Source organism: Photinus pyralis, unplaced genomic scaffold (genome assembly GCF_008802855.1).
Source record: "Photinus pyralis isolate 1611_PpyrPB1 unplaced genomic scaffold, Ppyr1.3 Ppyr1.4_LG3b, whole genome shotgun sequence".
NCBI lineage: Eukaryota > Metazoa > Arthropoda > Insecta > Coleoptera > Lampyridae > Photinus > Photinus pyralis.
Genome location: NW_022170510.1, coordinates 16949225 through 16974244, shown reverse-complemented (window position 1 = coordinate 16974244; position 25020 = coordinate 16949225). Strand labels below are relative to the sequence as shown.

General features: G+C 36.6%; 3 protein-coding genes across 13 annotated transcripts in view; 2 read left to right on the top strand and 1 right to left on the bottom strand.

Moving 5' to 3' along the window:
* LOC116166335 (homeotic protein antennapedia-like) overlaps positions 1–25020 on the bottom strand; it is a 269786-nt gene that overhangs the window by 138357 nt on the left and 106409 nt on the right. For 9 of the 11 annotated variants that reach the window (XM_031481268.1, XM_031481275.1, XM_031481267.1 and 6 more), the window contains one exon: positions 6494–6573. The exons of the other annotated variants lie outside the window; for them this stretch is intronic. The gene's annotated coding sequence lies outside the window, so the exon portion shown is untranslated. The remainder of the gene's footprint in view (positions 1–6493; positions 6574–25020) is intronic. 11 annotated transcript variants of the gene reach the window in all.
* Positions 13933–16321, top strand: LOC116166333. Its single transcript, XM_031481264.1, has 2 exons — positions 13933–14125; positions 14406–16321. Exon 2 carries the CDS (start codon positions 14407–14409, stop codon positions 16267–16269), a length of 1863 nt encoding a protein of 620 aa, XP_031337124.1. The 5' UTR covers positions 13933–14125; position 14406; the 3' UTR covers positions 16270–16321.
* Positions 21293–23222, top strand: LOC116166336 (retinoid-inducible serine carboxypeptidase-like). Its single transcript, XM_031481284.1, has 6 exons — positions 21293–21400; positions 21529–21989; positions 22037–22132; positions 22182–22557; positions 22610–22842; positions 22894–23222. The coding sequence occupies exons 1-6, from the start codon at positions 21355–21357 to the stop codon at positions 22948–22950; spliced, it is 1269 nt and encodes a 422-aa protein (XP_031337144.1). The 5' UTR covers positions 21293–21354; the 3' UTR covers positions 22951–23222.

Here is a 25020-nt window from a genome sequence, read left to right as displayed (position 1 = left end):
AAAAGAAAAGCTGCAATTATAATATACAGGGTTCTACAACAGGGCGCTATTCTCATCTACTCATATCTGGTAAAAAAACATTGTGTGCAAGTGTCAACTATAGATGGTTGCGCATTTATAGAAATTATTTTTGAATGTACAGTGTCCCACTTTACTGTGTAAATGAATAACTGATTTTCTTAAAACTGGAACACCCTGTATATTTTTAGTTCTTTTGATGTCATTTGTTATTTTTTCCGAATAATTCCCCGTATAGGCGGACCTTACTTTGATGAATCGTCGTAGCGACCATAATTTTTGAAGTTAAGACATAAAATGTAAGTAATATTGTCAATCCGACTTAAAAGGCAACACTTTGCTAATGAGAAAGTTGGATTTAATGATGCAGGGTTTTCACAATGCAACCTGGTAAATTTTCCGAATTTCAATGGAACTTACCACTATTTTATTTCGCTATTCGATTGCCTTGTGTTTTCTTGAATTTTTATAAGGGATGTCGTATCTCTAAACTCCGTAGCTTTTAGATTATTCAATATTTTTCACAAAAGACATATTATTTTACTGTCCAATGAATTAGGATTTATTTACCAAACCTGGAGTTAGTTATGTTTTTAAATATGCTGGTTTTCTAAGAACAACATTTAACCACAGAATATTATGTTACTAGTATTGTGAATATTGATATACTTATACCTATTTAAATTAGTAATTCAATTGCACAAATTATAGTAGTGAAAAATACTACATTAAGCGATTCACTGGTATCCCTTGTTATTTAGTTGGCTCGATTTACAAATAACTAAACTGATCGTTAGTGTAGCAATTTTTCGTTCAAATTGTGCGATCCGCGGATGTAAATACCTACGTGAAAAGGATAAACATACCTATCTATGTTAGATTAAGTTAACACTACCTACCTTGCCGCGCCTTCCGACGGAGTGGGGGGAGTAAATTTTTTCGGGCCTAGGGTGCGCACAAGCATTAAATTCGGGCCCTGTTTGTATCAATGTTTTATTTATTTCTCAAGACTGGCTGCTTTCTTTACTAATTTTTTTTTCAGGTGTTGCCCATGCTAAAAATTGGTGGCAGGACCAGGATACAACGTCCATAGTAACAGAAGCGGGAACAACATTTATGGAAAATAGGCCTTACGAACAAATATTCTATTAATATCAGTACCATCATTGTTTAAAGTATTATTTAATCTTCTTTAAATACTTTAAACAATGAATGGTACCTACCATATAGGATTTTGTGCTAACCATATTAGTCTACCATTTTTGCCCACTTCTGTGTGCTTTGCAAATGCAGAAATAGGACTGAATCATTTTCACCAAGCAATAAATTTAGGTTTGACATGTTACATAAGTCCACCATTTCAATTCCTTATTGTGATATGGTTTCTCTTTAACACATCATAGGAATATCTACCTACATCTAATTGCTAATCGCCAAGGCTGAACTTACTTGTTAGTGACAATTATTAACAGGTAGGTTCCAAAGTTACATGAGACTTGAAATTGATAATAACACAACAAATAAAATATATCATTATTATCATTTTTTGGTCAGCATGCATGTATCCATGAATTTACATGTATTGCCTATTTTCGTTAGCTTTCATGGGGACATATGGATGAACATATCTACTTACCGGTAACCGAGGGATTAACCGCGGCCCAAAATATTGTACACTAATGCCCGTTTGCACCGAAAAATTTAAGCGAAGCTTAGCTTAAAATCCATGGCAACCATTGTCTCAATAATCGTTGCCATGGATTTTAAGCTACGCTCGATTTTGCTGAACTAATACTTACATACCCACTATAACACCTAATATCCATATTAATACCCACAAATACCGACTAATGCCCACTAATACCTACTAATACCCGCTAATACCCACTAATACCTCTGGTTAAATTCCACATTTAGTAGTTAGAAATTAAGTTATTCATCAAAAACTTTCAAATACTTGGAATGAGAAAAGGGTTAAGTATGTACAAAGCTACCTATATTTCAGTTAATTAAAACATAATTAATATGCATGGAACATGGAACACAACTCAGAACACAATAAACGTGTAAACAAACATAGCAAACGAGCTCCTGAGTATGGCTATAGCAGAGGCTATAGCATGCGCCTAATTTTGAACCTGGTGCTAGATTTATTCTAGGTGCCTATGTATCAAATTTCATTTAAATACTTCCATAAATAAGAAAGTTGGCACTATACGCATGCGTTAAATTAAATTTTGAAATAGACGTTAGATTGCCTTTAATTCCAAGTGCTTATGTATCAAATTTCGTTTAAATACCTTCATAAATAAAAAAAGTTTGCAATCATAAATGACCGAGATGCGAAAACGCCCTGTGGATACTCAATCGATTAGACTCAACCTTTGGCATTGCGTATTATATAGCTAAATCTACTATACCCATATTGAATTTCATGCAATTCGGTTCACAACTAACGCAACAAAAAGAAGAAGGCACAATGGGCCTTTGGTGTGCTGCCCGATCGGCTCCCCTGCGAATAGAATGAGGATGTCAAAAGGACCTTCCTTATTTTTTGGCCCTACATCGCCAATTCACGAACTCCGATATACCCCTACTAATTCCTCTAATACCTAATATTTGTACACCACAATACTCTCGCGGTTTACCCCTCACCGATAACTGAACATACCGAGTTAAAGTTTGTATATAGGCTACATAATATGACAAATTATTCCAGTATTCTAGGACCATTCCCCTAAAAGTAGTTCAAAACCGCAGAACTGGGTCCGGACGAACAGACAGACGGACGGACAAAACGCAAACAATAGCAATTTTTTTTTAATTCTTAAATTATGCGCGAAACTCACCTCGAGTTTTGAATTTTAGATTATTTTGTCTTCAAAAGGAATATATCATAAACAGATTAATTTATCAACTATTTAGTTGTTAGGTATATTCCAGCGAGGAATTTTAGGATTTTTCATTATAAAATGTAAAAAACATTTAGGATCTCAATATAACTCGAGAAACTTAACCTTTGACTTTAGGACTAATTTGTACCCACTATGAAATTATAACGTGTAGGTAAATACACGTTCAATTTCTACCTACCACAGTCCTCCTCCTTGACTCCTTATCGTGATCGATTCTTCATATCTCTAGAGCGGAGTGTCGGAAGAGGGTACTTATACAGGGCAATTGGGACGAAGAAATATATCCATTGATAATGTCAAAACTTTAAGAGCCATACCTTTATGGTTAGATAACACACCTCACAACTGAAAGAATGGCAATATAGGCCATTCCTAAAAGTAGTTCAAAACCGCAGAACTGGGTCCGGACGAACAGACAGACGGACGGACAAAACGCAAACAATAGCAATTTTTTTTTAATTCTTAAATTATGCGCGAAACTCACCTCGAGTTTTGAATTTTAGATTATTTTGTCTTCAAAAGGAATATATCATAAACAGATTAATTTATCAACTATTTAGTTGTTAGGTATATTCCAGCGAGGAATTTTAGGATTTTTCATTATAAAATGTAAAAAACATTTAGGATCTCAATATAACTCGAGAAACTTAACCTTTGACTTTAGGACTAATTTGTACCCACTATGAAATTATAACGTATAGGTAAATACACGTTCAATTTCTACCTACCACAGTCCTCCTCCTTGACTCCTTATGATTCTTCATATCTCTAGAGCGGAGTGTCGGAAGAGGGTACTTATACAGGGCAATTGGGACGAAGAAATATATCCATTGATAATGTCAAAACTTTAAGAGCCATACCTTTATGGTTAGATAACACACCTCACAACTGAAAGAATGGCAATATAGGAGAAAAGAATATGCAACGCTCTGTATATACAACCATGCAATCTCCCACTTTGACCGTAATTCATGCTTTTGTTTTGAGTACCGTTATCTTAAATAATATGTTTGCTTGTTATAATGTACAATTGATTATGCATTTATACTGTTTCATTAAGTATTTATGTACGAGGAAGTTTATTATCAGTGTGCTGTTGTTCTGTATGCTTTGATTTAATTATTCCATGAAGGGAGTGCCGCGTGCAGTTTGATTATTGGCTGCATATGTTGCTCCTTCATCTCGTCCGGACTGCAGCTCCTCTAATTTGATGTTTTTCTGTATGAATGGTTTAACTGTTTCCGTGGAGTAAGTACCTCATACAGTATGATTCTTTGCTGTATCTGTTGCTTGCTCAGTCCTACGGAGTGCAGCTCTTATGTCTTAGCAATATACAAGAAGGGCGTCCCCTAATTAACATTTTTTCTATTTATAATAGGTATGCTTTGCTTGGGCGATAATGAACTTTAAACATGAATAGTAGCGCCTTGTTTTTGACGTGGTCTTTTTTGTACATGCATAATTTGCCATTTTACGTTTTGCCTAAATTGATCGTAGATTTGTTTAATATGTTTTTATATTGAATTGATCGATTATGTTTTTCACTTGTATAGGTATAGGTAGGTATGCCTCTTGTGTTTTGTTCTTGTTGATTTAACTGCATTAGATTCCATTACCTGATTTGATTGATGGTGGTTTCTACCTGAAAATGATATGGCTCTGCTCGTAGTTTTTTCCCAGAGTTACCAACTGTAAGTATTGGGTCTCACGATCGCAGTGCCGGTTTGAGGGGGACCCTTACAGCGAATATCTTGAAAACGGTATATCAGAGAAGTGTGGAAGCGGAACGCCTGGCCGAGATACTTGTGATGTTAAAACATTTAGTGCCATTATCTGCAGAACCGAGTGTCGGAGGGTACTCTCAAAGGGCCATTGGAACGTCTAGATGAGACATAACTAGTGGCAATGTGAAAACCTTAGTGTGAATATCTCGAAAATGTAGTGTCAGGAGAAGGTACCTACAGAGGGAAATGATATAAGATATATAATGCAGAGAATTCTACATCTCGCGTGTTATGGAAATGCCGATAGCAGATTCAGATTCTCTGAAAATGTGCCCATAGAAGGTGCTAACGGGAACCGTCAATTTCCGGTCGTTTAAGCTAGCGAAAATGGAAATGAAATTTGACATATTCAGTTTTTCGGTGATATCTCAGTTATTTTCAAAGTAAAATGTCAAATGCGTTTTTTAGACACAAAAAGGGGTAACTTTCTCCCATTTAATCTACATAGTATATCTTATCTACCGTTACTGATATCCCAATGGCGATTCGCGAATTTGAACGACCCTGTACACAACAAATTTCATGCAATTCTCTTCATTTCAGTTGTCCGGCCAAGAATTAGCGCCGAATTATTGGAAAGGGTATACCCCAAAACCTATTCAAAGCCGTGCCACCAGCCTTTGTAACTCTTATGGTTGCCGAGAAAAAAAATAGAGAACAAATGCAAATTTCACCACTTTTATGCGGAGATACGTTGGACTGTTGGTTTATTTGGAAATATTAGTCTTGAGTTTTTCAACGCTCCAGATCTCTCAAATGCTGTAAATACTTACGGCCAAATTTAGATTTTCGATGCAGAATATTTCAAACAGTAAACGAACATAATGAAATGGCACCATTCCAAATTGATAAATTTATGAATAAAAGAAAGCCTTTCTAACGATATGCTAGTTGCCCCAATATAGGTAGGTACCGCTTAAAGTTTTGGGTGTTGTGGAAGATGCTACCAACACATTGCCGCTATTTTGGCCACGTTATTCCAATTGGATTCCAACAATTACATGTATGTTCCTATTTCAGATGTAATTACAATTGCATTAGCTATTAATATTGTAAAGCGCTAACTCATACAGGGTGACTAACAAAAATGTGAGCAAAATGGTTGCATTTGGTTCAAAAAGTGAAGTGTCAGAATTTTTAATATTTATTAAAATTTGTATGTAACTATAGTATAGGTACGCGTAGTCTATTATGCAGTGTGTTTTAATACGCTCGACACTATGGCTAAGTTTCTTTAGTAGTGAATTTTTCGTAGTGTACTACTGTTCTAGTAAAACATAGACATGATTTTTTTCTGTATAGAGCGCACGAGTGAAAATTGAGGTGCTAAGATAATTCCACTACAAGTTAACACTGCCAATAAATGTAAATCGAAAGATTATAAAATAAGGTCATAAAAGAATCTGCCGGATCCCTATCATAAGGGTTCATCACGTTAAGCAAAAATTGGTTTGTAGAATATACTTTCACGTTAAGTTAGCTATACCTAATAAAAAAGAGAAAATATTCCCCTGAAAACGGTACCAAGTATAATGAAAAAACTTGCCCTACTGTAGTTAAACTATCTGTACTTATCCCAATTTCGCTACTGACGAAGTTGAAGCAGCGCCTGGCAATTTAAAAGTCATTAAATTCCATCATACCCCTACCGTTAAGTTAATGGAAGACAGAAAATCTCAAACAAAATTTATTAATAAAAAGAAGACATTGTCAAGGCAAGTGCATTATAGGGTAAGTATCGATCTAAATTTATAAAAAGTAGTTAAAAAAACTTACCATAATTTGAAACTTCGTCTCGGTTTTAATTGTAATCGCATGTAATCCAAAATAAATCCACATGAACACAATTAATATACCTGCAACAAAAATAGAAAATGTATTCAAGTGCATTCTTAGGAATTGCTATAATTAGCGAATTAATTTAGCATTGCATCTAATAATGCGAAAATTATGTTAATCGCACATTTAAAATACGTTGCAATATAGGTACTGAGCCTCTATTGGGGTGCTTGCAAACTAACATAAATTTCACCCTTAAGCAAGGCGCCACCTCGTGCACGCGTCGTAAACGTTAGGGGAAATAGTAGTGCAGCTAATATCTGGGTGGTGTCGACACATGCGGCCGCCAAATTCCACAGGTTAAATTATGTACGTTTTTATTTAATATAGCCGGACTGACATTTTAAAGGCCAATTTGCATTTGTTAAGGTCAACCCTTATTTCTGTTACACATCTCTTGCGCATAATGCGACGTTATCCAAAGTTAAACAATGCACGTTTACTTGGCGTCACCCATTGCATTTCTAGAAGCGTCCCGACGGGCCTGTCCGGACAACCACCTACCAAGCCTGCCAACGGTTCTTTTCTTTCGTTGAATTATGACGTTATAACTCATACAATTGCCGCCAACCTAGTCGGATATACATTTATTTTTAGTGCAAAAAAATATTTTTTTATACTATTATATTTTTAACGAAATAAGGCACATCATCGTTTAATTTATGATTGTTTGCATAGTACCGTAAATAATAGATTACTTTGTCCCTCTAAAAATCTAAAGTTTTGTTTCAGACAAAGAAATATTTTCTTTTCATTTAACTGCGAAACTCAATCAATTTAAAACTTTTCAGTGGTGTATTATTACACCGGGTATTATTAGGAAAATGGAAGGGTGGGACTGGTAGTAGGGCGATGGAAAATAACTGGATCCCCGAACTGCAGGTATAACGATTGATTATAATTTGAACGATACAAAACCAGCTCTAGCACTACTTATTCCATTATATAAGGCAGATGTTATTAAGCTTCTTTATATGTCAAGCACATTCTATTTAAAGAAATTATGTTTCTCTAAACAGCTGCTGGTTACAGTTACATAAGAATATCGGCCCCACTACATTAAAATAATTTTTAATTAATAAAACAAATTTGCACGAAGCTTTGTTTTTCGTGGCGAAATATTTAAATTATGACATTTATTATATATAAAAAATAGGACGTATTGTTATTTATAGTCGGCCAAATTAAGTCACGACAAGCAAATATAAAAACATGCAACTGGGGAAGGAACGTCATGCGATTTCTTTTAATTTTCCGTTGTTAATGCTAGTTAAATTTAGGTAATTTGTGTGTATAATTCCATGCACAAATCTACACAATTGAATCCGCAGTTTGAATTTGTTAATTGGATGGTTTTTTTAGGTGCTTAGGAGGTATTAGATAGATTTATAGACACATAATAGTTGTAAAAAAGTATGGCGCCCAGCCTATTTTTCCATCAAATGCTATATATGTTCTTTGGAAATCGAATTTCTATTTTCTGCTCGCCTGGGTACAGGTACCCTTCTATCGTGTTTTTTTTGAGTTTCCAAAGTTAAAATTAATTTCCAAACTTCTTCTTAGGCTTATTTTATAACGTGTTGACTTCTTAAGTAGACAAGTATAATGAATAAGGATATCAAGAAGCCATATATAACGCATGTCCAACCCAAACGAAAGAAAACTATGTTTTATTAGTAATTGCAATGGCAGACAAACCTCTCTACGAACACTTCAAGTTATGGAGTTAAGTCAATTGTTTTGAATAGAAGGAAAAATAAGAAACTGCAAGTTTTCTTAAATACATACCAATGTGACATTGATTCCTGGCCAAATCTAGCCATCTGCTGCTCTATTTAACCAGGATATCAATTTCCTCGTTGATTGTAATGCCTACATACAGAGGTCTGCATGCAGAGAGGCCAAACCAAAACAATTTTTGAAAAGGAGTTCAAAAGTCCCTAAATATTTATATTTATATTAGAGCAGAACATACCGCATGAGTTCAATAAAAAACATGCACACACTGTATCTATAGTATATTACCTACATATCTCAAACATGGCATTTTAATGTTTTTCAACTACAAATTTAATGGCAGAAAGTATTAGACTAACAAAGTCAGAACGCATAACGTCCAAGTTGACAATAAAACAAACCCGATAGCAACATCATGACATTTTTCTTTCACAGAACACTGTTCAGTAAACACACCCCACACGTTATTATAGCCATTAGTCATTACAATATCTATATCACCATCGGAATATATTGATCAAGAAAATGTATCTGAAGTTCGGCTTAAACAATTTTCCCACAAGAACTGGTCCCCGGAATATTTATTCCTAGGAAAACGCGCTCCGAGGTAAATTCCCTCCCACAAAAATCTCCCTTACGTAAATAACGGACTACACAGCACTCTTCCAAAGGCAAGTCGCTTTGAGGATAAAGTTTCTAATGACATCTGTCATTCTTATTTCAAATGGGACGCGAAACACGATATAAAATAACTTTCAGAAGATATGATAATGCTGTTTTTAACTGTGCCAATGGCTATAAGTAGTCGAGGCACAATAAATAAAAAAAATCACTCAATGTTTAAATCCCTTTATCATCTTATATAATAGATAATAAGATAACTATTGCTAAACTATCACACATGTTCGTGCTATTTACAAAGTAGTTATTTATGCTACAAGGAATGTGAGTAGCGCATTACGCTTCGAGGGATATCATTCTTCCAAGAAGGTTAATAGATAATGGCAACTACATTCCGGGTGGCTTATTACATTTTTCGCGCTAATGATTAAGGGAATCGCGGAGGATGAATTATGCAAATGTCAAATGTGACAGATAAGTTATTATTTTCCTCGGAATGTAAGTAATAAGATTGTAAAGTCTGCTGTCAATAGGCGACAATAGCAACCAATACCTAGACCAATACTCTATTGTAATTGGAGCCTTATATTTGACGTTGTCATGTATATAACTCACTCTTCTTGTCATTTTGAATGTATTATTTTTATTTATTGCTTTCTGTTTTTTTGTACTTTGGAAAATAAACTTTCTTTCTTTTCTTTCTTTCTTCTTACAGAGATGGAAGCGCGAAAAAGTTATTTAAGGCACCCTTCACATTTATCCCTCAGAAGGTTTGGAACCATTTCAAATTGATTTTGAAAAATGGAGTACACTGAATCAGCAGCGGGGTAGAGAGGACATGTCATTGGCCCCTCTGCTTCAAGTGTGCATGCTAGAACAAAATTAGGTTTTGACATTTCAAAGAGCAATGGAGATCATCGACATTCGAAAGCTTATTAATGATAGGTTAAAATCCATACTTTATACGCACTTCAGCAACATTACTTCCAAATACAGGTGGAGACTCTGCGTTTGAAAGCACTAGGAGGGGGAAGTCCAGCACCGTAGTGGAGGGGTACGTGGAGAACTGATTACATGGTCGTGTACGAGGCTTATTCAATTGAAACCCGCATCTTTGGTCCAGAGAAAACTTATTGGCAAATAAACCACAAATAATTATCAAACCTACAATGAAGACATATCCCATTAAAGAATTCTGGTGGCTGCTACACGAAGAATTCTTTTACGGCGAATTATACTTCTTCGTCCGATCGAAAACGATTACCGAAAACGCCTTTTTTAGTTGCGCAAAGATGCGAAAATTGCAAAGCGATAAGTCGAGACTTAGGGTAGATGCTCTCTAATATCCTCCATTTTTTTTTCGTTGTAGATTTTCGTTCACTATTTTGGCAACACTGGATTGTCGTGCAATCGAATCACACCACATAATTCCCTGGACATTATCGTCTTATTTCTGGATGAAACTTGTCGCTATGGACATGCGCAAGCAATAGGAATAAGCAAAAAGAAGTGTAATAAAAAATATCGTTCATTACACGGCCAGAAATGATTCTTTTATGCTTGCAATGCACGGAAAAAGCCTGTTATCTGGACTCAAAATGAAATATATGGCGCTATGGCAATGGGCCGCAAGGCAAGGGGGGAGGAGAACGTGGACGTGACCCGGACGCGTTGTCCCCCGGCCAGGGGCCGCGCTTTCATCGTGGCGTTTCCGAGATTTTCGAGAAAGACGCGAATTTGATGCCTCCTTGCTATTTTAAGTGCAACAAGGGATGGAACTATGTACCTGAGTCCTAATGCCCGCATCCCAATGTCTGGGTCCCAGTGTCCACGTTCCAATGTCTGCGTCCTAATGTCTGCGTCTTAATGCCGGCTTTATGGCTTTATGGTTCAGTGGTGGCGTGTTCGGAGCATTCTGCCGGCTACTCCGAATTAGGTTTTCCTGCAGTTTTCCTAATTCGTAAGGTAAGTACCGGTGTAGTATAGAACAACTTAAGACCTTCTGCAGAGTCACCTCTAAAAAGCATTATGCGGGTAACTCTGTAATTGGGCGCAAGCCTGTTGAGGGCCCAGAACAAGAGAGGGATAATAAATAAATAAATGCCCGCGTCCCAATGTCCGCGTCCTAATGTCCGCGTTCCAATATCTACGTATTTTTCGTTGGATAGCTACTGACCACTGACAGTGTAATTAGTATAATACTGACCACTTGAGGGTTTTTCACACAAGGTGCAAACACTTAGTTCACAGTACCTACACTTTATACAGGGTGCCCATTATGTATGGAGTATAGTATATATCTAGGTAAATATCAAATGTAGGTATACAACATTTTTCTATATGAAAGTTGTTAAACATTTTATTTTGTGTACAGTCGATATTTACCGAGATATATACTATATTCTAAAACGGACCAGTGGAAGCGTAGCTCGACTTGCTAATATGTCGAACGGTCCGAGTTAGAGAAAAGAAAAAATATAATTAAATCGAAAGGGAAACGCTCCTGAAGGGAGACCCCAACGAAATTTGGAAATAATATATTTGATTTGCGAAAGTACGTTACTCTTGCATATACAAATGAGTATTGATCAGGACTTATTCAATAGGTGTTTATTGTAAATAATAATTTAATCTTAAGCTAATGATACCCAGATGACTAGATTTTTTGACTAGATTTCTTCTTCCGCCAGCAGGTCTACGATGTAGTTTCTCAGGCCTGAGTGTGAGTAGTGGAAGGACGGTGCGCCCTTACTTGATGTGTTTCGGGTAACCCGTCGCTCCTTCCCCTGCTGAGCGGACCTTAGCCTCCAATTGGGCTCTTAAACAGGGAGTTGAAGGTTGAATCTTTCTGTCGTAGGCTGGGTTGTCTCGTGGTTCCGAATGGCTTGATCGTTCGTTTCTTTTGGTTGTGGTTGGTGTTGCTACTCCTAGTCATGAGGTATCAATTAACATTCACAAAAACAATAATAACAACAGGTGTGCGTTATCGTCGAGTACAATGTTAATACAATACAATATAAAACCAGGCATAAGGAGAACAGGGTTGACATGTACCGCGCCGCATACGTAATACTCACAATTCGAAGACAGCTTAATTAATAAATAAAATATAACAACGAATTGATTTGAGTGGAAAGACAATCAATTACAATAATTTTCACATACTTGCATATAAATTCTTTCACAACTTCTATGTATTTTAATATAACATTTAACGTAGTTTCGGCATGACGATTTCAACGTAAAAGAGAAAGCTGGAAGGGAAATAAACCGCTACGAGATGCGTAGACGGTGTGCGTACAATTTATTACTGATCACCTTCCCTACAGGATGGTCAACGTAACAACTCCATACATAATAGGCACCCTGTATAGGTACATACTCGTATTTGAAATTTAAACGCCATTACGTCCTCACTAATTAAGAAGCATGTTCTTTCAAGAAGTATCTTGTTTACAAATACGTCAATAAAGAGAAAACAACAGTGATAGGTTTAGCGCCGTTTCAAAGTGCTTGTATGCGATACGAAGCCTTGATATCTAAATTTGGTTTTAAAAATGTAATCATCAGTAAATCAGTGTTTCGATAATTCCCTTTGTTATCAGCTATCTGCAGATATCGGATTATTGCGCTATACGTATTGTGTTCCACAGGGTAATTACGTCTCATAGCAAAATTGTTGTTATCATACGATAAAGTTCTTTCAAATTGTGGGCCGCCCCCCTTTCGTTGAGCTGGTAAAGGAGGTGAAGTAAAAAGAATAATTTAAAACGAATTTTTGATTATACCTGAATCACAATCTCCGTTTTAAACACTCAAATGTGTGCGAACAAGGGCCTTTAAAACACACGTGCTTTATAAGTAATGATACTTCAAGGATGACTTTTGAAACTGTCATCTGGGTGTTTGAAGTTTTGAATGAATGCACCAAAAGATTTAAATACCTTTGACATTTCCTTCATATACCTATACCAGCATTATCGATGCATTTAAGAGTTTATTCGTAAGTAACTTCCTATTCACCCATGGAAACAACTTTTCATATTCTTTATAATAGGCTTTACTGGATTTAGATTCGTTTTATTCACAAAGACGATGATTTTTATAAGCAAACGTCAAGTGACATTTCCAATCGTGAAATTACGAACACCCAGCCCAGTTAATTAGACATGTATTCGAGTATAACGGCAATATGATTTCATTGTATTTCCTATTTTTAAATTATACTACAGGTATAATAAGAAATACTAAGATACAGTGTAACAATTGGTGTTTAAAAGCACTTGCAACGTAAAGGCACTGCCGTTTGCGTCCGTGCCATTAAACTCGTTGCGTGTGCCTTAAAGACTTGATTGTACACTATTGTATCTTAATATACTATTAATGTCAATGTCAGTTTGAAGCTGAGGTAAAATTTAGAAGCAGATATATTTAATGTAGAGTCTAAATATTAATGACTAACATTGCCTAGCTTTTAAACACACAACCTTTCTAGCTTGGGGTCTTTATTGAAGATAGTGACTCTAAGTTGAACTTTATTTAATTATTTAAATTTAAAAAAAAAATTCAATTTCACAAAACAGAACCTAGAAAACACAAATGTTTTGATTTTTACTACAGAGAATTCATCTGAAGATTATTTAGCGAAATCCGGTCATAGTGAGGTGCTTGGTAAGCTGTTCTTCTTCTTCCTGCAGTAGGTTTCATGTCGAATGGGTTAGGGGGAACTGGCATCTTCTGCAAAAAAGGATCGCCCTGAGCTTTTTCTCCGTTTTTCGCCCTGTCAGAGCAATTGAGGTACCGGGCATGCATACGTAACTCGGAGTTAATTGATGTGATTCCAACTTGCTAAGTTTCACCACCAGGTGTAATATAATGTATGTTGGTTACTCGCAGGACGAACCCTACCAAATAAATAATGCCGAAAATTTCACAAGGTAATGTAAAAGAGAGTGATACGGCGTAATTAAACTGATATATGTTCTTGAACCCGAACAATTCCTCANAAGTAGGGGAGACCGGGGTATAATGATCCCTCGGGGTAAAATGGTTCCTCCCATTTTAAAGGTTTCCACTAACACCATCTACCAACTTGACACATAATTACAAACTGATTTACAGGCGCATTGCCGGACAAATGTAATTTGTTAGTTCGAATAACGTACAACGAAGGGAAGCAGCCATTTTTGTTTTAGCAGTTGTTGATGTAAGGTAAGTGCAACTTTAAAATGTGTACATAACGTAGGGGAAGCATTTTTTAAAACGTGCGTCTGGTTATTTGCTCAACCCTGGGATTAAGTTTGTAATTAGTATGTTAGCGTAGCGAAAATTTGATTTCGTAAAATTTCTAGGTGATGGTCTTTACTAAATTGGCTTGTGGGGTAAAACGATCACCAAGAAATGGGCAAAATGATCCCGGGATCATCTCGCCCCATGTAGTTAAATTATTTTTGGGGAAACAACTATACTTACCTAGGTCATTTTATTTCAGAATGCCTCGCACTTATCACCGCAAAAGTAATCGCCAAAATTGGAATGCAGAACACATGGACACTGCATTACAAGAAGTATTACATAATGGGATGCCCTTTAAAACCGCAGCACGAATATTTGGGGTCCCTTTGATGTCTCTGAAGCGTAGAGCTAAGAACAAGAATGTGATTGCGAAGGATTCTATTAAACACCTTGGCGGCAAGACTACAACGTTTACAAATGATCAAGAAAACGAGCTGATACGTCACATTCTTGATTTAGAAAGCAGGATGTATGGTCTGACTACAACAGATTTGCGGCGTTTGGCATTTCAACTTGCAGAAAAAAATCATATCCCTCACCACTTTTCGCGCGAAAAGCAGATAGCAGGATACGATTGGCTAGCTGGATTTACAAAAAGACATCCTGAGATTGCCTTGAGAAATCCAGAAGCAACCTCTGCAGCTCGGGCAAGAGGTTTCAATAAGCAAGTTGTAACGAAATTTTTCGAATTGTTGAAGAATATTATTGAAAAACACAATTTCCCTCCTCACAAGATTTATAACGTCGATGAGACATCGGTATCAACTGTCCCCGGAAAAAATTCAAAAATTTTCGCAAAAAGGGGTCGAAAACAAGTAGCTCGTGTTACGTCTGCTGAGAGAGGAGTATCGGCAACTGCAGTAATTTGTACTTCGGCAGGGGGAGTTTTCGTGCCTCCCATGTTTATTTTTAGTAGAAAACGTATGAAATTAGAGTTAATGGACGGCACTCCGCCAGGCAGTATATTTGGATGCAACGAGAGTGGCTGGATGAAGCTTGACATGTTTGAACGGTGGTTTGATCACTTTTTAAATTTCACCAAACCTTCAAAAGAGGAGCCTGTGCTTTTGATCTTAGACGGGCATTTGTCCCACACCAAAAACTTAAATGTGGTAACAAAGGCAAGGGAAAATAGTGTTTGTATTTTATGCCTACCACCACATACAACGCACAAACTCCAACCGTTGGATGTTGGGGTAATGTACCCGTTAAGTCGATATATGGATCAGTCTTTAGAGAAGTGGATGAACAACAACCCAGGTCGAACAGTAACAGTGTTCCAAATAGGAAAAATTTTTTCAGAAGCATATCTGAAAGCTGCAATGCCCAGTAATGCAATTAATGCTTTCAAGAAGACAGGAATAGTGCCCTACGACCCCGATGTTTTTATAGATGCGGATTTCGTTGCTGCAGATGTTACTGATCAACGCTACGATGAAGTTGCTGAAAGAAGTTCTCCTAGTTCTGTTCTAAATGAGGTGCCACATAACTCTCCTGCCAGAGAAACAGTAAACCACGGTGACTCGTTGGAAAAATCGCCTCTTCCAGGTCCAAGTAACCAATTAGATTCCCCTATTCCAGATGAGGTCAGAGAAAGTTCATTCATTATGGCACCAACGGTCTGTCATCCACTCCCTAAAATAAAAGGAAAGCGACAAGTTCGCCAAAGAAAATCAGTAGGTACGGTGTTGCTTACAAGCACGCCCTATAAAAATATGCTTGAGGAAGAAAAACTGAAGAAAGATGAGGCAGAAGAAAAGAAAAAACAAAATAAAAAACCAAAGCTGGCTAACAAAGAAAATGTTAATCCCAAACAACGGACAAAGAAGAAAGAAAAGGTCAATGAAATAAGTAGCGACAGTGATGCATCCGATGCTGAATGCATTTTTTGTTGTGAAACCTACACCAATGCCAAGGATGGAGAAGGATGGATTAAGTGCAGCAAATGTTTAAGATGGGCCCACGATGCATGTGCAGGGGTGGAAGAGGACGAAGACCATTTCACGTGTGATTTATGCCAATCATGTACAAGTGTCAAGTACAAAAGGCAGTTATTTTAATTACGTTTACGTTTTTCCTTTTAAATACTTTACAGAATTTCATGTTTTTTTTGTTTTACTTAATGTAGTTGTGTTACTTTGTTTAAAAAATAAATAAATATATATATATATAGAGGGGGGATCATTTTTACCCATGAACGGGATCATTTGACCTCACACTATTGGGTAATATGATCCTTTTATAGACTTTCAAAAAAATTAGTAAATTCCAAAAATGATTTTCGGGTGAACTAAAAATGATGCTTATTATAATCGCCCTAAGTATTGTCAATAACTCTTATGGGGAACAACATTTGTTATTCACTTAGATGCCGACCTATTGAAATTTTAAGCTTAGGGGGATCATTATACCCCGGTCTCCCCTAATGATACTTCAAGGATGACTTTTGAAACTGTCATCTGGGTGTTTGAAGTTTTGAATGAATGCACCAAAAGATTTAAATACCTTTGACATTTCCTTCATATACCTATACCAGCATTATCGATGCATTTAAGAGTTTATTCGTAAGTAACTTCCTATTCACCCATGGAAACAACTTTTCATATTCTTTATAATAGGCTTTACTGGATTGGATTTTTTTACACCTACCAACGTTTGTTTAGATTTTACAACAAGCGATTTAAAGGACGATGTATTATCCTTTTCAACGGAAATCGTTTTATTCACAAAGACGATGATTTTTATAAGCAAACGTCAAGTGACATTTCCAATCGTGAAATTACGAACACCCAGCCCAGTTAATTAGACATGTATTCGAGTATAACGGCAATATGATTTCATTGTATTTCCTATTTTTAAATTATACTACAGGTATAATAAGAAATACTATAAGATACTGTGTACAATTGGTGTTTAAAGCACTTGCAACGTTAAACTCGTTGCGTGTGCCTTAAAGACTTGATTGTACACTATTGTATCTTAATATACTATTAATGTCAATGTCAGTTTGAAGCTGAGGTAAAATTTAGAAGCAGATATATTTAATGTAGAGTCTAAATATTAATGACTAACATTGCCTAGCTTTTAAACACACAACCTTTCTAGCTTGGGGTCTTTATTGAAGATAGTGACTCTAAGTTGAACTTTATTTAATTATTTAAATTTAAAAAAAAAATTCAATTTCACAAAACAGAACCTAGAAAACACAAATGTTTTGATTTTTACTACAGAGAATTCATCTGAAGATTATTTAGCGAAATCCGGTCATAGTGAGGTGCTTGGTAAGCTGTTCTTCTTCTTCCTGCAGTAGGTTTCATGTCGAATGGGTTAGGGGGAACTGGCATCTTCTGCAAAAAAGGATCGCCCTGAGCTTTTTCTCCGTTTTTCGCCCTGTCAGAGCAATTGAGGTACCGGGCATGCATACGTAACTCGGAGTTAATTGATGTGATTCCAACTTGCTAAGTTTCACCACCAGGTGTAATATAATGTATGTTGGTTACTCGCAGGACGAACCCTACCAAATAAATAATGCCGAAAATTTCACAAGGTAATGTAAAAGAGAGTGATACGGCGTAATTAAACTGATATATGTTCTTGAACCCGAACAATTCCTCAGGCATAATTCCCTCTTTGCACGTTGTTTACATGTTTTCATAAGGAAATTCCAAAAGGGAAATGAACGTTTTGGTCTGTACCACTAGCACTACTACTCCTCCAGTTTAAGCTTTTCCGTTGTGGTTTCTTTCTTATATACGGTGTAGTACAGCACAGAGCCCAGAACGACCAAAGTTTATTTGGATTGGTCACTTCCTTTTCGAGTTACTCATTCTGATCGGGGAAAATGTGCTTTCGTCGGTTGCGAGATCACGATTTTAACTAGTTTCTGTAATATGGGCAAGAAAAAGTAGTACTTAAACAAATATTTTGCGCAAAGTACCGGTTTTGTTGACATTTGCACTTTTTCATTCGCTTTTTCAAGAATTTTTGCAAATGAAGGTTATCATAGAATTGTGCGTAGTTTGTTTCAAGATTAATAGGCCACCTGGTAGACATGTATAAGGCTCATTGGAAATGTGAACTATATTATATTTATTACAATGAATCTTTTCTATTGTCTCCGATATCCGAATTACATTTTTAAAAACAATAAGCGTGTCTCAAGTTGAATTTTACAAAATAGAAGTTTTCTATACCAACATACCTGATGTCAACTTGGGGTTACAACTTGGGACACCTACTGTTCTTTAAATATATAGATATGTAGAAATACAGAGATAAAATGCGCTTCAGGGATGTTGAATAGTGCAAGAAGACATAGTAATAACATACCCACAGCTAAATAATAGGGTTGGGGGGCTAATGCGACCTCTAGACCATGAAAATTGTCGGACTTTACCATATAGTTATTAATACTATTGCAGAACACTAAAACTACTAAACTAAACTCATTTCAGCTTTCCGGCTCACAGAAACTCTTGGCCTGTACCCCTAAGTCAAACATACACGTTTCGACTTCCAGCAAAATCATAGCCGAATGTACATTTTGAAGAAGCAGCAGTTTTTTGGAAAGCCGAGAGTTCAGGGCGGGCCTTCCGGATATGGGATGCACGTAAATTCCTTCTTAAACTGCGCACGATATTTTTATTTATTTGTTTATTGTCTCTCCTGTTCTAGGCTCTGAACCAGGCTTACGCTCAATTAAAGTACCCCAGCATAATGCTTTTTAGGGGTGCCCCTGCAGAAGGTCTTGGGTTGTTCTATATTACTCCGGTATTTACCTTAGGAATTAAGAAAACTGCAGGAAAACCTAATTCGGAGTAGCCGGCGGAATGCTCGAAACTGATCTAAGGAAATTCCCATCTCTGCCACAGATAAAAAATTCCTACCTCAGCTCAGGTTCGAACATCCGACCTCCAGTTTTGTAGCCTAACACTCTACCACTGAGCTACAAAGCCGGTATATACAGCTATATATAGCTATATAGTGAGGACATCCCCCCCATAAGGTTTCAACCGTATACTGTCATGAGCATGGCATTTGAAACGGTGCTACGCGAGACAATTCTTTATTTTTTGAGTTCAAACTAACAACTTCATATGTCAAAATGGCAGCTTTGCGTAATTTTTATTTTTTCATAATGGAATAGATTGTGCTCGACGTCGTCATCGTCACTTTTCCTAGGCTTTCGATTTTAAATAGTTCTTTAGTTTTAAATGTTGTGAGGAAGGTGTGAACGTGATGTGTGAATTGAAGTAGGGTATACCTTGGAAAATTGTATATCCATATTTCCGTCTGATCTAGCTAGAGAATTAGTAGAGTAGAGGTGGTAGAGAATACTATATATTATCCTCGCCATTAGAGATTGCCGGTACGTCATAAGTAAATGACTCTAGCTACCAAAAACGTTTATAGTAAAGTCACATGAAAAACAGCACATCAAATAAAGACAGTGAATATTCGAAGTGCATTTGAAGGAAACGAAGTGAGTTATTGAATGAGATAATGTGGTAGAAAGAGAAAAAACAAAAACCAATAACCAATGCGTTTTGTAAACCGTATGAATTTGAACTCTCATTTGACTAAAATAGTTCTTCCGTATATTTGTTTGGCACTTGTGATTTTTAATTGTTTACCTGTCACGCACATGTAAAAAAAGTATAAATATGAAAGTAGAGTGATAGTGACAGTCGTATATTATAATAACGGGCGATCAAAACTGAGTTGCTGTCGAGTCGCCTTTGGAAGTTGAAGTTAAATACGATTTTCAATGTAAACAAAAATTTCAAAGGCCACTCGACAGCAACTCATTTTTGATCGCATAGTATATTTTGAACATAATTAATATCCATTTAGACTTTAGTGTATCATTTTGAATTTATCCTTATTGTAAACCATCATAAGTAACAGTGACTAACTTTGAAAAGTGGTAGTCTTGCAATGTGCAGCTGGGTGTATGAAAATCGTATAACCTATAAATTGAATGCTCTAATTGTGAATTTATAATTATTTATTGACAAACTCACTTATGAATGCAACACCCGACCATTGTAATAATTCTGACGTAGCGTAATTAATAAATGTTCACATTTTTGGAAAAATTCCATTGTAATGAGGCAGCTTACAACAGTGGGTTTATCTTACCATATGGCCTGTAAAAATAATGCATTAATGACCTGTTAGATTACAAGGATTTTGTTTTCTCACCGTCTTTATTACGTTATATTTTGTACCAATTAAAAACCAAAATCGACTAACGATACTTTCTGCGATTTGACAGTTTTGAACCTTCAAATAAATATCCAATAAATGACAGCTGTCGCCATCTCGGAGTATATTTTCTAATCAAGTTGGCATTATTACGGAAGTAATTTGACTCATATTTTTCATATTAAACCATACGATTGTGAACTATGACGTACCGGAAATCTCTAATGGCGAGGATAATATGTTCCGTTGACAACGACTTATTCAGTGGCACTTCCAGGAGAGCATTTTGTAGTTAGACAAATTAAATTAAGGTTGGTCTTCCCTTTTGTGGACAAAATATTCTGGAACGGGGCCCTTTATAAAACTCAATAAAAACAAGGTCAGGACTAGCTGTCCACAAAATAACGTAATTTCTACCACACCATCTGTTGAAATAACTTTATTGGTATTTGTTTCTGGCGGCGGGCGTATAATGAGCATTAAAATCAAGGTTTAATGACGATTTAGAGAAAATAAAATTATCTGATTAAGAATCAACCTCTTGTGTAATTACCCCGGAATAAACACTCCAAGTGAATTACAATGTCTTTAAGTGGCATAGGTAGTTATTGATACCACAGAAATCAATGATAAAAAATAGCAGATTCGTAAAATTTCATTTACTCTTGTCATTTATCACCCATAAAGTTTGAACCATGGAGCACCGACACATAAACAACCCGACTCTTCGATCAGATTTTATTGACAGTGTAATTGCTACTAAACTCCTTCTTCATTTTGTTTCCATATCGGTATTTTTTATTTAACTATATTGGCGAATTGCTTATTTATCTCTATATTATCTATTTACACAGGAAACAGATATGGAACTAGTAGGTGTATAAAGCCGCTAAAGGTGTTTATGAATTACTACTTACCGAGTTATTCTTCAAAGCACGATGAAGATTCTTGTGCTCGTTTGCTTACTAGCAGCCACATGCTATGGTAATTACACGTAAATCCCAATACATTCATAAATGTTTCTTGATATCCCATTGGTATAACAATAATCTAAAACCTAATTTATTTTTGTCTTTAAACAATACATATAAGCATTTTATACTTTATTTTAGGTCGACAAGGATTTGGACCAGGCGAGCAAGATTGGGGTTACATTGAAGTAAGACCTGGTGCCTTTGAATTTTGGTGGTTGTACGAAACAACCGCGCCTGTAGCCAATATCACCAAAAAACCGCTTGTTATATGGCTACAAGGAGGCCCGGGCGCTTCATCTACTGGTCTCGGAAATTTAGGGGAAATTGGACCTATAGATCACAATCGAATTCCTAGAGATCATACTTGGGTAAAGAATGTGAATCTTCTTTTCATTGATAATCCCGTTGGGGCAGGATACAGCTACGTTAACGACACAACGTATTTGACAACAACCAACAAGCAAATTGCGGATGACCTTGTAACATGTCTCCAAGGTTTTTATAACAAAAGGCCAGAATTTCGCTATGTACCTCTTTACATTGCATCGCAATCGTATGGAGGAAAAATGGCTGTACAATTTGCCCTAGAATTATTTAAGGTAGTACATTTATAAACAAATAAATTGTAATTATGTGTATTTTACAGAGAGGGTTTCCCAACATTAAAGGAGTAAACATGATCGACGCTTGGATATCGCCAATAGACTCTGTGCTAAATTGGGCACCACTCCTACTTAATGTTGTAAGTATTACTGTTATATTATGTCATGAAGTACCAACAGATATTTAAGGGGGCCATAGACCACCAAGGTTATGAGACAGTAGATGCCAGTGCGAGGCGCACGCAGAAATATATAGAAGACGGAATGTTCAAAGAGGCAACAGATTCATGGTTTAAGACCGGATATACTATTGTGGACGTGGCTTATAATGTTGATTTTTACAACATCCTCAACAAAATTAAAACTGAGTGTCAAACATCCCACAGAGGCCTTAGTGCAAACCCTGACGTTCCACCATGTGTGGACGAAGTTTCTTATAAAATTGGTTTGCTAATGAAGGGAGAAGTAAAGGAAGCACTAAAGTTGAACGTAACGTGGGGCCAAATGAGGGGAGCATTATTCAATGCGTTGAAAGAAGATTTTATGAAGCCTGTTGTTGATATAGGTAATTATTCAAATTCGTTAACGAAGTATGTACGTACAACGGTAGTTTATAGTTGCAAAAGTATTAGACGAAACGAATCTAAAGGTACAAGTAGTTAGTGGTCAATTAGACCTTATTGTTGATACGCTTGGTACAGTAGTGTGGGTTGACAACATGAAATGGTCAAGAAGCAGAGAATGGTCAACAGTTCCTAGAACAGTACTCTCGGTGAATGGGGTTAATGAGGGTTACCAAAAGAAACTGGGAAATTTTGCACTTTACTGGGTTAACAGGGCTGGCCACAGGGTAAGTCTTTATTCATATTGTGGTAGCGGCTGTTAATTGGCTACATTTCAGGTACCTGCGGATAACCCATATGCTATGGATAGTATTCTCAAGGATTTAATAAGCTAATGACTTACTCCCTCTTTCTACCCCACTCTCTCCCCAGGCAACACACTTACGTTTAATAAATGGCTATAAACGGTTCGACATGATAAATTCGGTATTGGTAGTATGGTATACGTTTTTGTGGACCAATTTTATACCTTAAGTTTAAAATAATACTTTTATTCATCTATAACCTAACCCTTAGAGTTCATGTTCTACGTTACATTCTACGTATGTATGTAAAATTACTTAATAACGATGTAAAGGATTAGGGGTATTGCACTCCTAAATTAAACACTATACAACAATTTGCAATGGGCGTTTATTGAACAGTAACAATGGCTCGCTACATTGCTCTATTTCTCGACCGTCTTTCTTGGATGTCGCGTACGAAGTCCTCATATGTGGACCGCGCTCCTTCGCGCACCCCCTGATAATAAAGCTGCCTTAGCGAGCGGTAACAAAACGTGATAATTTCCGCTTACATGCATATGAACAAACGATTTTCTTTAGCTTTATTTCGATAAAAGTATTATATATATAGAACACTTCTTTAGTTTGCCACGCTAGGTATAGTATTGGTTTGTTTACTTCCTCCAAAATACGAATAAAAATTGGGCATATTCTACGTTTCAAAATTAGGTATAATGCTTGTCAATACTCATAAAGCTGGTGCAAGAAGCGTTTAGAATATGTAGACAAATAAACGTTTCTTATAATGTAGGTATGCCACATCATTTTAGGTTATCCTGCTAGAATAATGGTATATTCATTACCTACATCCAAAATACCACGAAAAATTACACGTATCGGCGTATTGTGCTTGTTAGAGATAGGTACCTATTAGCTCACAAATGAGATTGGTATAAGGAATAGGTACTTATTTTATATGATCTCATTCTTTCGTGTTATATACAACCGTTTTATGTATATATTGTAGCGAATATTCTAGAACTCTCAATAGACATTGAGGCGCTCTAAAAGATTAGTAATCGGCGATTAGAAACGAAAGCGGACACGATGCATTCTTTCCGGGTAACATGATGTGTTTGTTTGAGAACATTCTACAACAATCGAGAGCGCTCGGAAGCGTTCCAGAACATTCGAGAAAGAGGGGCGTTAGCTATATAAGCAAATCGAATTTCGTTTTAGACAGTACCTATTTGAACGCCGAAGTAAGATAGTTAAAAATCGTGTAAGTGATAAATAATATTGTAACTGTTATAAATCAATCGGCCCGTATGGCGCAGTTCAGTTAAAGGTGAAATGTGATTCTAAGGGTCCCCGGTTCGAATCCGGGTTCGGGCATGGCTAATTTGTAGATGTATAGTGGGTTGGGTTGGTAGAGCAGACCTGGCTGAAACCCCGCCCACTGAAAAATAAAGGGGGAAACAAATATTTAAAAAATCATTTCAAGACTGTTACACTGGTGTCAGGTGTGGGGTAGTGTTTAGTAAACAATTCGTGTAAGTTTCTCCCAGTAGTGACCAGATCTACGTCGGAAAAAATGGAGCAACTGCAATTAATGCAAGAAATGAAAGCAGGTCACCAGGTCATATAGAATATAAAATCGAAGAGGGTCAACAAGAAGTATGATACAGATACAGAGTGTCCAAAATAAGACTCATATTGTAGAAAATGAAATAAAAGTCAAATACCAAGAGACGAAGAAAATTTATCTCACTGGCCGAAAAACACAGAACACCTGATGTGTCATCCATAATAAGACAAGATTTCCTTGCTGCTCCGCAATCATCTCCCGAAAGAAGCCCTCAACCGTGTGAAAGTATTGGTACAACAAAAATTCGAGTTAAGCCGCTGACATTCGGTGGAAAATCACTATGGTCCACCCAGTGAGGTGATATATTATTAGGAATGGACTTGATGAGGGTTCACGATAGTCTACAGAATGAAGTACTTCGAGTAGATCATGAAGAAATTCCTTTTCACAGAGAAGGAGACGAGCTGCTACGTGTAATCCTTGTGGATGATGCCACCCTGCCGAAGTGTTGCGAGGAAGTTGTTATGGGTCGCATGAATGAAAGTCTCCAGGAAAACTGCTTGGGAGTGAGGGAACCCAATTATACGAATATG

Coding starts and splice junctions, on each gene's coding strand:
- LOC116166333 (XM_031481264.1), top strand. CDS start 14,407: ATGCCTCGCACTTATCACCGCAAAAGTAATCGCCAAAATTGGAATGCA.
- LOC116166336 (XM_031481284.1), top strand. CDS start 21,355: ATGAAGATTCTTGTGCTCGTTTGCTTACTAGCAGCCACATGCTATG. Junction 21,990..22,036: donor TTGCCCTAGAATTATTTAAG/GTAGTACATTTA, acceptor TGTATTTTACAG/AGAGGGTTTCCCAACATTAA. Junction 22,843..22,893: donor TTAACAGGGCTGGCCACAGG/GTAAGTCTTTAT, acceptor GCTACATTTCAG/GTACCTGCGGATAACCCATA.